The sequence below is a fragment of the Eublepharis macularius genome, chromosome 8, assembly GCF_028583425.1.
Source record: "Eublepharis macularius isolate TG4126 chromosome 8, MPM_Emac_v1.0, whole genome shotgun sequence".
Classification (NCBI taxonomy): Eukaryota; Metazoa; Chordata; class Lepidosauria; order Squamata; family Eublepharidae; genus Eublepharis; species Eublepharis macularius.
Window position 1 is genome coordinate 89,892,213 of NC_072797.1, and position 13,577 is coordinate 89,905,789.

The 13,577-nt window shown below is 39.7% G+C and overlaps 1 protein-coding gene across 1 annotated transcript in view; it reads left to right on the forward strand.

Moving 5' to 3' along the window:
- PTCH1 (patched 1) overlaps positions 1 to 12,331 on the forward strand; it is a 103,820-nt gene extending 91,489 nt beyond the window's left edge. Inside the window, exons 21-24 of the mRNA XM_054987010.1 lie at positions 1,732 to 1,831; positions 3,809 to 4,063; positions 5,905 to 6,427; positions 9,646 to 12,331. Of these exons, the coding sequence (XP_054842985.1) occupies positions 1,732 to 1,831; positions 3,809 to 4,063; positions 5,905 to 6,426 (877 nt within the window). The 3' untranslated portion in view covers position 6,427; positions 9,646 to 12,331. The remainder of the gene's footprint in view (positions 1 to 1,731; positions 1,832 to 3,808; positions 4,064 to 5,904; positions 6,428 to 9,645) is intronic.
- The last annotated feature ends 1,246 nt before the right edge of the window (positions 12,332 to 13,577 follow it).

A 13,577-nucleotide genomic window follows, 5' to 3' on the forward strand; every position in this document is an offset into this window, starting at 1 on the left:
AGGCAATGATGTGCAGGCTCTGTTTATTTCAGTGGGGCTTCTGCTCATACTTTACTGAAATGAATGAATACTGCATAATACCAATGTGTGGTGGATTTTACACAGATTGTCTCTTTACTTAACAAGGATCATCTGCACCACATCATTTTCAAACTCTAATGGGATATTTGCTGAAAAATATTAAAATAGGCATGTCACATTTTAAAACTTTCCTTGCTCCTTTAGCCTTCTCATTGTCTAGCACAATCTGGCCTTACTCTGTCTGGATTTTTGTTTTGTTTTTGAAGATGAATCTAAAGTAAATGAGCAAAACATGGGCATTGTTTCAAGGGTTGAGGAAGGCTCCACATTTCTGGCAAGGGATAGATTTTAGCCCACAGTGCATCTGAGTAGAGAGTTTGTATATTCAAAGTGGTCAGGTCTGTAATCAGTCTGTTTACTCTACTGCTAGACTGATGAGATGCAAATGTGTTCAATGCCTCTTGTTGATGATGTGTCCTAGTATAATGTTCTGTTAGTTTACATTAATGTAAAAGAGTGCTCTCCCCCCCCCCTTTTTGCTAATGCAAATTAGAAATTTCCAGATGTAATCCTTCTGCAGTAGATGATGGTTGCTGTTTTGTATTGGAAAGGCTGGATCCGCTGTTGAACCACAGAGAGATGGTTTCCTGTTAAACCATATAAGTTGGCAAAGATGTTGGCAAATATGTTTCCCTCAGCTTTGCCTTCTGCCCCTTTCACCTTCAAACTGTTGCCTAAGCCCCCGTACTCAATAACTATAAAATGCATCTTTGAACTTAGCCTGTGTCATCCTGTTCCTCTATCCTGGTTACCAACTGGAAAGGCTTTCCTCTTGTTGGCTGGTTTGCCATCGTATTCATAGACGATACCAGTGGTGGGAAAGGACAACCACTTGTGCACTCTCCTCTTCCTCCATAGTTCTTCAGCCTTTATGTTTGAATTGGCTGACAAAAAACAAGAGCATTCAGAGATGCTAAATTGTTCAACAAAAGATTAGCTTGCACTGCAGCTCTGCTATTGTAGAGTGCTCTTACTCAGTACAATGCTCCAGCTTCCCATAGAATGGCCTGCGTTTTCTTTGCAATAAAACTGGTTCCTGTGTCTTAAAAGGTTGCAATTTGAGCTATTTGGTAAAACTGGAACTCACAGAATTCTAGGCGGAAAGTTGTGATTAATGAATGGCAAGGAAAAGCCTTACCTGATACACTAGAGATTTAATTAGAGATTCTGCTGTTAGAAGCAGGAGCATTTCACAGTGGATTAACTGCTGGGAGAAGTAGGCTTCTTTTTCCTTCCAGGCTAAATTGTTTAAATTCTACACCCTTCACTTCATTTGTTTGCTTCTGCTGGGTTTTTGCTAATGGGGCCCCCCTCTTCATTGTGTTTGTGCTTTCAATCTGCTCAGTCATTCAGTTCACATTCCATATTTTTGTGTTTGTGTAACACATTCATAAATAACTTTACATGCTGCAAGATTTTGATAAATTAACAAGCTCTTTTTTTCTTTCCTTTTAAAACTATAACACATTGGGTTGTGGAATGTAGCCTCTCTAATCCAAAAGGTAAAATGAAAAATAAATATATACTGCCTTTGTACATTAAACAGAAGTAATTGTGTTCTGTTGTGTTTGTGTTGAATGTTAATAAACAGTTACATTTTTATTTTCTGATTTTAATATTTATTTGAGCTCTTATCTTAAAACATTTCAGGTATTTCTTTGCTGTCTTGGCAATTTTAACCATCTTGGGTGCTTTGAATGGATTGGTACTTCTTCCCGTTCTTCTTTCCTTCTTTGGACCATATCCTGAGGTCAGTATTAGATTCATTGGAAATTATAGTTACTGCTACTACTACTTATGATCTTTTATGCTCCTTTCTTCTTAATGAAGTAATCAGACGTTTTAACTGAAAACACATTTGTATATCAACACTGGTTTGATCATCAAGATCTAATTTAACTGTTGATGATGGGGGGGAAACTATACTGTAGTTCCTGTCTTCAAAGCGTTAAATGTCATAAGGGTTTTTTTTTAAGTTACCCTTTTTTGAGTTAGCCACCCTTCCCTACTGATACCTAAATCTGTTTATGTGCTTACTATGTCACTGACAAAGACCCTGCCTAGAATACTTCAGATCAGAAACCTGGAAAAAGAGATATTTTGAAACTTTAAGATACATCTATTATTAAGTGTCATCATGATCCTGTCAGGCCTGCGAAGCTTATTGTAGGCAGGCAGGTGCTCCCTTTCTCAGCTAGGAGCAGTAAAACACTAAACGTCTCAATGTGAGATCCCCATACATGTATGAAACATACCTTTTATAACGGATCCTCTATGCACATAGGGCTTTAGAAAATGCCTGGGGCATCTAGAATTCTGAGCAAGTATTCCAGATTCCACTGTTAGACAATTAAAATTCTATAACTTGTAATAATATGAAAACCAAATTATCTTTTTAAACTATTTTCACATTTAATTTCAATGGTAGAATTTGTTATTTTTCGATTATTTATTCATTTTATTCCAATTAATTTACTCTTGACTGAGTAGAGGGGGCTGCTAATCATTTGAGACAAATGTTAGGAAGATAGGACAGTGCATGTGGAAAGGAAGATTTAGCAATCTGCTGAAAAGAAGCATGTCAGGGAGTCCCTTGGGGAACAACTCTTAGAGGACTTTTGTAAGGGAATGAAGCATTCTACTCATTCTCTGTCTTTTGTTAGCATTCAGAAAGATTTCAGTGGTTTGTAAAAGTTTTTCATGCATGCACAAATATGTTGAAACATTTAATACTGATAATGGATTTCCAAAATTTATTTGAGAAGAAACCGACTCTGGACCCAGGAAAGTTGAATAACCATTGTCCAGTTTCAAATGTACCATTCTTAAGCAAGGTGATTGAATGAGTGGTGGCTGGACAACTTCAGGGATTTTTGAATAAAACGAATTTTTTGAATCCATTCCAATTTGGGGTGGAAACAATCTTGATTGCCCTAGTGGATGACAAACTCTGGGAGATGGACGGGGGAGTACAACCCTGTTAATACTCCTGGACCTCTCAGCGGCTTTTGATACCATTAATCCTGGTGTTCTTCTGGACCACCTTTTGGGACGGGGACTGAGAGGCAGTGTTCTGAAATGATTCACGTCTTACCTTGAGGGAGGTTTCAAAGTGTGGTGCTGGAGGACTGCTACTCAGCCTCTGGGTGTATGGCCTTTGGGGTGCCCCAAGGTTCCCTCTTGTTCCCTGTGTTTTTCAATATCTATGTAAACATCATATGGGAAACATCAACCAGAGATTTGGGCTGAGTTGTCACCAATATGCAGATGACACTCAGCTCTGTCTTGCAATACCAGGTACAACGAGGCTGTAGAATCCATGAACAAGTGCCTGGAGACAATTTTAGGATGAATGAGAGCTAACAAGCTGAAATTTAATCGTGACAAAATGGAGATGCTACTGGTCGGGGGGGATGGTTTGGCCCAGGAATGGAGATATCTCCTGTTCTGGATAGGGTTGCATTCCCCCTAAAGGAGCATGTGTGTAGCTTGTGGGTGCTGCTGGACCTGGGTAGCTTGTATGATAAACAGGTGGCAGAGGTTGCCAGGGGTTCCTTTCACCAGCTTCGCTAGTGAACCAGCTGCAGCCCTTCCTGGGCAGTAAAGATATTGCCACACACCCTGATAACATGTAGATTTGATTATTGCAATGCACTCTACATGGGGCTGCCCTTTAAGACCGTCCCCAATCTACAGCCACTAATAAATTTTAAATTGTTATTTATAGATTTCTCCAACAAATGGAAGGAGCAGGTTACCAACACCTTCTTCTGAGCCTCCCCCAAGTGTTGTGAGATTCACCGTACCACCAGGTCATGCTCCAAATGGATCAGATTCTTCTGATTCTGAATACAGTTCTCAGACCACAGTATCAGGAATCAGCGAAGAGCTCCATCAGTATGAGACCACACAAAGATCTGGTGCACCTGTCCACCAAGTAATTGTTGAAGCAACTGAAAACCCTCTCTTTGCTAGATCCACTGTAAGTAGCACAAACCATAGCTGGTTTCTTTTCTGGCTGTCCTGTATAGGACTAAGATTCAGCTGCTTGAGGATGCTATATATATATATCTGTGTGTGGAATTGCTAGCTACACATCCCAAATTAGTGTATGTTATGAGATAATGCTTAGTCTGAAACTACACATACATGTGTGGTACTGTAATAATGAAACCAGGCTGAGTCTCACAGCTTGTATACACAGTGGAAGACTGATTTACACAAACAAGCAGCATTTATTTTTTCTAGATGGTGTATATTGGAAGATTTTTAAGGTTAGTCCCCCGTTTATATAAAGACAGCCTTAAGCATTCCTATTATCATAGTTGTCCTTTCTGAAGTTACAGTCATCAGAATGGCTACAGTGGCTTGTCTATTGCCAAGTTCCTCAATGCAGATTTGTACTCTAGTTCAGGATTGCAAATGTGAACTATGTCTGGTCATCTTTTATTTGGGCTTTGCTTTCTACTGATTTCATAAGCATTTCAGAAAGCAAAAAGTTGGAACCAATTCAGTGCAAGCAGATATTGATGTATTTTCTTTGAGTAAAGTATCTAATCACAAAAACTGAGTTGACTGGTTGCAGAATCTGGGGTTAGTTGTGAAGTGACTTGTTCTCCTAAGTTTGCTGATATTGTCACCAATAAAAGAGCCAAGATTGGCATGTTCCTCTTGCATTAGATTGGGGTTGTACTCTCCCTGGAGGTTTGGGTTTGCTATTGGATACTTCAGGTGGGTTTCTTTCATGGGAACGCTAATTAGAGAAGCCCATCTGAGGGCTTTCTCAGCAGCTGCCTCCACTGTTTGGAACTTGTTTCCCCTTGAACTGTGTAGGTGTTTTTTAGAAACCTTCCAGTGTCTCTTTGAAAGTCTCTTTGATAACTTATTTTTAAATAGAAAATCTGTTCTAATAAATAAAGTAAATAGATAAATAAATACAATCTTCTTCATTACCCTATGAAATAGATAATGGGAAATGGTTATGTTCAAACTCCTCCCTCCAGCTGAGCTCAATTCTCCTCTGTATTGACATGAAAATGTAGCCTTTATCCAGCAGTACATATTAATTGGGCAGTAGTTTTTCAATGATATCGAATTCTAAAATTTAGCACAAAAGTGTTTGTCATTCAGCAAGAGAGACAAAAAAGAAGCAATCCCTTTCTTTTCATGATGCTGCAGGCTGGGATGAAATGAAGGCCAGTAGAGGCCTAAAAATAGGTATGAGTAGAACCATGTTTGAAGTTGGTCACAGGTTTCTGAGTCATGTGGCTGCTGTGCTTCTTGCTTTTACTAGGATCCCAAAAGCCAAATTGTAACAACTTATGCAGACCATCTCACTAGTGTCCTCTGTATATATCCAAGCAGAACTGTGGTTTCTGCCAAAGCGCAACAGTGGCTGATTCTGCACATGTTGGATAATGCACTTCCAATCCTCTTTATAGATCATTTGGAATGGATTTTTTTGTGTGCCGAACAAAAAATCCACCTCAAACGATTGTTAAAGTGCATTGAAAGTGCATTATCCAACGTGTGCGGAATCAGCGTTTAGTTAGGAAAACACTTGAAAAAGCACTTTCATTCTACTATCTTCAAAAATACTGATAAACGTGTGGAAAATGTTTATTTTGCCCAGATGTACAGTCTTATAGTCAGGCATATTCACTAATAATTTTCAGACAGTTGTGTAGTAAAAGTATAAGCAAGTTACTGAATGCCTCTGTCAGGATTGTACAAAAAAAGCATGTCCTATTATCTCATAGTAGAGCCTCGGGCAACCATTTGTTATCATAGTCTGATTCAAAGTTTTCACTCTTTCATTTCCAGGTGGTCCAACCAGAGACTAGATATCATCAGTCAAGTCCAAGATTACAGACAAATCAAGAGCCTGGATCCCAACAAACGTGGCATCAAAATAAGCAACCCAAAAGGGAAGGATTCCGGCCACCGCCTTATCGGCCACGCAGAGATGCTTTTGAAACTCCTACTGATGGGCATTCTTGTCCTAGTAACAGGGACTTCTCTAGCCATAGAGGTCGCTCTCAGAATATCAAAACCCCAGTCTTCACTGCCATGGGCACTTCTGTGCCAACATACTGCCAGCCTATCACTACTGTGACTGCCTCAGCTTCAGTTACTGTCGCTGTACACCCTGCTGTGCACAGCCACAATACTCGTGCGGGAGGCTTTCCATCCTATGAGGGATACCATGAAACCCACCATGGACAATTTGAGGACCCTCATGTGCCTTTTAATGTCCGGTGTGAAAGGAGGAACTCTAAAGTAGAAGTAATAGAACTGCAAGATGTTGAATGTGAAGAAAGGACACGTGGCAACAGCTCAGATTAAGGTACGTCTTTCCTCCCTTGCCCAACAACATTGCCCAGTCCAGCTGCAGACATGCAGAAAGTAAAAAACAAATGCATTGTCTTAAAATACTTTGATCACAACTCACCACCCTGCTCTATCTTCCAAAAATTAATATATATATATGATGATTAATCATGTCAGGTGGGCAGCTGTATTGGTCTGTAGTAGAGGAGCAAGATCTGGGTACAAAAGCATCTTAAAGAGCAATTTGGTCTTTGAGGTGCTACTTGACATGGATCTTACTTTAATATTAGTATTAACAATAGAAATTGCAATAGAATACAATAGACATTTACTTTGAATAGAAATTCAAAGTAAATAAAATAAACAAGTGGGGGACCTGCAAGGACTTGCAGGGGGCTTCTCATTATCCGTACGCCACTATGTCCCGTTCTCTTCTCTGCCCCCTCATAGCCTCCTCCATTTCCTGCTTCTTTCTCCCCTTCCCACCCACATTTGTCTGCCCCCATCTTCACCTTTCCCCCTCCTACCTGGCAGCCTCCATATGCTCATCTTTCCCTACTTCTCTCCTTCAAACCCAAACTCCCCCATCTTCATCTATATTTCTTAATTTACTTCATTTATATACTGTCTTTCTCCACAATAGGGAGTCAAAGCAGCTCACGTTGTTCTCCTTACCTCTATATTATCCTCACCACAAGCCTGAGAATGTGTGACAGGATCAAAGTCACCCAGTGAGCTTCCACAGCAGAGTGGTGATTCGAACTTGGGTCTCCTGGATCCTACTGTGAAACTCTGGCCACTACTCTACACTGGTTTTTGTTGGGGAGGGGGGCTGTTGTTGAACAGTAGTAAGGAACCACGCCTCAGTAAGACAAGTCATGTGGTATCATCCGGTAGTTGCTTCCCTGACCCTGATGAGTCCTCCCTCAAAGGCCAAAACAGCCCTAGAAAGGGCCCTGCCTCTTCCACCTGCCTTTTATTGGCCTTTTTACCAGGCCTGGAATACTGGCTAAATTGTTATGGTTGTTTAGCAATCGCCACTGAGGGCATCTGGTTAAGTACTCTTTTTATCATTTGGGTTTTTTTTAAAAACCCAAACGTATTTTTTTTTTTTAGATTTCAAATTTTTCTGCAAACTCAGGGAATTTTCAGGTGTATAGGAAGATCTGTCTTGTCTGTTCATCACTCCAGTCTGTGGATTTAAGTATCCTCAGAACAGGGCTATTCGGCTATTAGCATAGTAGTGATAATATATTAGAGACCCAGTTTCTGATTAAAATTAATATTTTTAAGAGGCACAAAGTACCTGTAAAGGAGATTAATAAATGCACAGTTCTCCATAAGATGATGAAGCTGGGATAAGAAATGAAAGTTTCCTGATCTGGGGCAAATTAGGTGTTCAGAAAAAAACATGTGGCAAATATTCTCGTAGGACTGTGTAGCTTCAGAAGACTGAAGAACACTAGTCTGCACACTAAAAACTCCTTGTCCCACAAAAGTTAGCTTGCTAAGCTGTAGCGTTTTTGTCTGTCTTCCTCCCAAATATGCTAGTTTTTGATGAGGCGGGTATTCTCAAGTGTGTTATCTCCCCCTCATTCTACAGTGCTACAGCCCCAGGAAGGTCTTCTCTGAGCTTGCAGATTGGGTCTCTGATCTGTGATCATGATTTTTAGAATGTTCAAGTTTTGCATTTATTATAAAGATGGAATCACATCTGCAGTTCTTCTGTACAGTAGATCTGAGCCTAAGAAATGTACACATGCCACTGTCAGGATTTTTCTAAGAGAATTTTGCTTTATATTAACAGACAGTTTTTGTGTACATATGTATATACAAGCACATAACATGTCAGATGAATTTACAGATTTATAGATCTACTCCATGCAGCACTATTTGTTTTGTGATTGGTCACACATGGTACAAATAAAATAATAATAAAATTAAAGGAAGGTTTTATACCATTCCTCTCCTAGTGATGACCTTTAATGGAGGGTTACATAGTGACAGTATTTGTAGCCTGATATTAAAAAGAATATTTAATTGACTTTATTCCCTAATAAGTATATTTAGGATAGCCACCTTAAATATCAGAAAGTAATTGGGATAATGGGAATGGATGAAAATCCTCTATGCCAGACAAGTCTAAAATAATCTGTAGTCCAGCTTTGAGGCCTTAGGTCTTGGAGTGTTGTGATGTCCATCTTTCCAAGACATACCAAGTAGAAACTGGTGAACGAATGTTCTGGGAATAAGCGGAATGGAAGGGGAGAGGGAAACCAATTCTGTTATGACCTGTGAGTGTCCCTTGCAACGCATGGCAACTTCTTTCTTCTGAGCACCCAAACTCAGCAGCCATCACTGAATGTACAGCAGAGGCGTGGTAGGGCTGTGGCATTGGCAATAGGGTTGGAGCAATCCTTATCACCCTCAGTAACAGAAAGGTAGAGGTGGTGTAGGAAAGTCTCTGTTTGTGGCCACAATGCCACAACAAGCATTTGATACCTTCAGAGTTAACCTTACTGTGTGCCTGGAAACTTCTTAGAGGCTCCATGCAAGCCTAGTTCAGGATACACAGCAGTCTGGTCAAAAACAGATGGACCATCTGAAATCTGGTCTGTAAACTCCACACTTGGACTTTCCTAGAAACTTCCAAAAGGATTTGTTCACCCAGTCCATTGAAGTTAAAGCAGCAATAAATTTGAATTACATGATATTGGATGTAGGAAAAGCTGCTGCTCCAATGGATTATTTTTATGCTGGAAGAACTAAATTAAAGTGGCTATAAAGTTGCATTCCTAGGAACCCTCTGTACGAAGGCTGGTTAGGCATAGGTGAAGCGCTTGGGCAGAATGTTTTGGGATTCCCTTTCATCATCTCTAAGATTCTACAGAAGTGATACCGGACCCAGGAAAATCCAGCTGTTATATAGTACTGATTTGCCTCAGATTTTGGCGTTACCTTGAGAAAACCAAGGCTTGCTCCATCAGTTGTAATTGTAGATCTGGGCAGAGGTGCATCATATTAGATATTCAGGAGTGGGCATACTAAAAATTAAAGGTTTAAAAAAAAATCCTGTTGAAACCCACAGGAAGCCACTAACATTGCTGGAAAAAAGAACGTAGGGCCTCCTGGCTTTTAATTGCAAGAGTTGTCAGATGGCTTGGGGCTGAGGTGATTTATTTATCTTTCCTGAACTTTAGGTGAACAGTGGGTTTTTTCCCTCTATTTGTACAGGCAAATAACTGAAGCAAAGAAGAGGCCAAAGATGGGAAACCTTCTCTTTCCAGAACTGCTTGAAGAGAAACTGCTTGAAGTTATGGAAAAGGACATGCTGCATCAGGGCAACAGTTCACTGTTACTGTAACCTATTGTATTATTTGTTAAATATTTCTATAAATATTTAAAAGGTGTACACATATGTATTATACAAGAAAAACCATGTAAAGTAGTATAATCTGGAGTTGTGTTAACTCCTGTTTAACAGAGTGGGGACGATATTGTTTGTGCTCTGTAGGTTTTGTACATTAATACCTGTGCCACAACTAAGCTTAATCTAGTCATAAATTTCAGCATACGTTGCTGCTGCTTAAATATTGTATAATTTACTTGTATAATTCTATGCAAATATTGCTAATGTATTAGGATTTTTTTTTGTAAAGGTTTGTGTGTGTGAGTGTGTGTTAAAGTATTTTAAAATTTCCATATCACAGCCCTGTGGTAGTATGAAATGTTCCTGTTAACTGTCAACACGCTATGCGTGATAATTTTTTTTTAAATGAGCAGATATGAAGAGCAGTATGTTAACCTTGGTGACTGAAGTATGTGTAGATGTGCATGAGTTTTATGTTTCTGAGATGTGTATTTGCATACTATAGTGACTTTATGAAGCACAGACTACTAGGAACTTCCTGCTCGAGTCCCAATGAAACAAATGGCTTACATGCAAAAGTATGGCTTTTGTGCCAGTACACAACCAATTGCTCATGTGCAGAAGATGGTCTTCGAATAAGGGGCCCCCACAGTATAATCTTCCTTGAGCTTTATTTACCAGTGTTCACCAAGATTATTAACGTTAATGAAAGACTTCAGTCTTGCAAACAGTTACTTGTGAACAACTGCTATTGAAATCAATGGCACTTCCATGTGTGTAACTGTATGAGGGACTGTAACCAGTCTGAATTATCTTCTTGTAGGCAGTGAAAATATTACTGGCAAAATATAATTAGAATTTAACAGCAACTGCTGACATCATTGAAGGACAGAGATAAAGCAGAAGAGTGGGAATCAGAATTTGCATGGGTTCTAGTTCTGAATCTTCTTTTGAGTTGAGTTTGGCTTTAGTCAAATTATTTATTCTATTGTGGGTTTTTTTCTCATTTATTCAATGGTTATCTATTCTTGCATGGGGATTGTCCCCATGGGTAGACCAACAAATTGGTTAACGGGTTTAGAAAGAAATGTTTTTTTGCATCAGACCAATACGAGCATCAAATGTTAGTGTAAAGGAGAGCAGTCATTTTTCACACAGTTAGACCCTGATGGACCATGTTGGACTGTTTAAGAACTGTTCATTCCAATGATAACCATTATTTGATTGAAACTCATGTTTATCCCAGCATCACCTTTTGTCTTCACATAGCCCAGCTAGATACTTGTCATTGTAATGTGTGAATTGATATTTTTTCCTGCCCCTATCTTTAAAATGCTTTGAGATGAGGCAGCTGTTTACATGTATCTAATGGGAACATTCAAAAGATAGAAAGGTGCATATAGTTTCAGTGGTGAATAAACCAATGTATAGATGTGCAGCAAGACAAAACCAACTGGCTGAGTTTCCAGGCTTAGTGGCAAAAAGACATCAGGCCCCAACTAAGGATTAGCAGTGCAGTAATTTCAGGTTTAATAACTGTGATAGAACTGTATGATATTACCAGGTATCTTCCACTGACAACAATATGTGCATGAAAGAACACAGTGTCCCACTGATACTCACTTCGGACCTATTGTTCAGTCACTCCCACTCTAGTCCCACTGTTTTTTAAAAAAACCAGGAAGATAAGGAGCAAATAGTATGAGCATTAATATTAAATATCCTTACCACCTTAGTATGTCTGTGAGCGTGTTTTGTGTGTATGAAAGAGAGAGATCCTCCTTCCCTTTTTAATGTCTGCTCCTTGGTGCATAGTGTAGACCATTTTCTCTTATTGTCACATTGGCAAAAAGAGATCTCAGTGGCTGGCTTTTTTACTTGTTGTTGATATTTATATTTTTGTATTATAAGAATGTTTTCTTACAGTATTTGTCATGCCAGTTTATAACAAACACAGTGCAGGGATTTTATTTCTATTGGAAACACTATTACAGCTATGTTTTTACTTCTTAATGGGATTTTTATTTGTATAGAATGCTTACTAATGTTAAATAGGAAAAGAGTATATAACATTTACATTAAGGACTCATTTTGTAGCTTTTTAGTGCAAAGATTTAAAAGGAAAAAATATTCAAACTGGGTCTCATTGCCTGCTGGGTTTAGCAGGGATGGGTTTATGTTTCAGTTACAAAGATAAAAGTATGCCATATAATTTATTTATATGAAAATTTATTTTTGTAGTGTACATAGTAGTCCTCAATTCTTTTGACAGAATTATATTTTTAAAGAGTTTATATGTAATGATGATACCATTGTGTTTTGGAACGTTGCTGAAACATAAATACAATGCACACTTTTAATCATCAGCCCCATTTTACAAACAAAGAAAATGTTAACAGTGTTAAAGAGAGCGTGAATATTCATGTCATTCTGAACTGTTTTAGTTACCATTGTGACCTAGTGTGGTTCTCAGTTTTAAATCATGAGTGAGAATTTGTACAAACTCTCTAAACATTAATGTTCAAACACTGATAGAAATTCTAACATGAATAAAAAATATTATAACTTATTGGTTACGTATTTGGTTGGTTATGGAATGTTTATTTTTTTAAAATTGTATCTTTTAACTTGAGGCAAGAACTAAACAAATAGCACTGTTGATAACCTTCTAAGATAATTAGTATCACTATTAGCCATGAAACATTGAAATAACGGGCTTGAATTCTTTTTGTTTAAAAGATGCTTCAAAAGATGCAAGAACTAAGTTGCTCTGTGCCTGGCCATGGCCTTGGCATTTGTAATTTTTGAGCTGAGACTACTGTACCACTCAGAGCAGGAAAAAAACTCTGTGTTCATTTCTCTGGCACCAGATGTTATTCTATTGCAGTAGACTTTGGGAGGGAAAGAGTCTTGTGATACTTGGGCAGCCCAATCCTAAGCCCTGGCCCGGCTCCTGTGCCCACACGTCGACATAAAAGTGATGCCGCTCTGCCACTCTGTAAAGAGTGGGCAAACCCGCTGGGCCTGGTTCTGGTGCTGATAACAGCCACACAGTACCCCAGAAGCTCTCCCAGAGTAGTATGCCCCGCCTGTTTATACCAGACTCACCGGTTTCAGGGTCCTTAGCTGGAAGCCCTTGTGCACAGCAAGCAGACACTCAAGACACAGGAAGGATAATTATTTATTAGCTCAAGAGAACAGTCAAATTAACCATACTCACTCTTGAGGCAAAGCAATGGCAATAAAAAAAAGAGCTTGACCTAATCTGAGCTAAAACAAAGCCCACTAGACAAATAGGTACCCAACCTCCATGCTCCTGTGATTCAGCCTCTTCCTCCTTTCTTTTCGATCCACCCCGCCTTTTTTTAAGCCTGGGGGAGGAGCCGCCTAATCAAGGACAACCACCAGGTGCACTTAATTAGCCACTTATCCACTGTTCTAGACACACTCCCAATGGACTTTTGCGGGAGAGCCATGCCAGCACCCAAGCTCAGTAAGGCGAGGCACGGCCACCACCAAGAGTACCCGCCCACCATTCCCCTGACAACTCCACTCGCACCAGACAATGGCTGTACTGCTCCCTTGACAGGTGCGTGAGGGGTGAGCAGCGGCAACCAGCCAATGGGGAGGCTATCTGCACTACCCACCAACACTCCCCCTGTCAGGGAGCAGGCATCCCTGCCCGGGGGGGGGGCAAAGGTAACACCCATCCAACCCCCATTTCCAATGAGGACCAGGCTGGTGGCTGCAGTTCCATGCGCCTGCAAATCCCACCCACCCCCTGCTGCTACAGGAA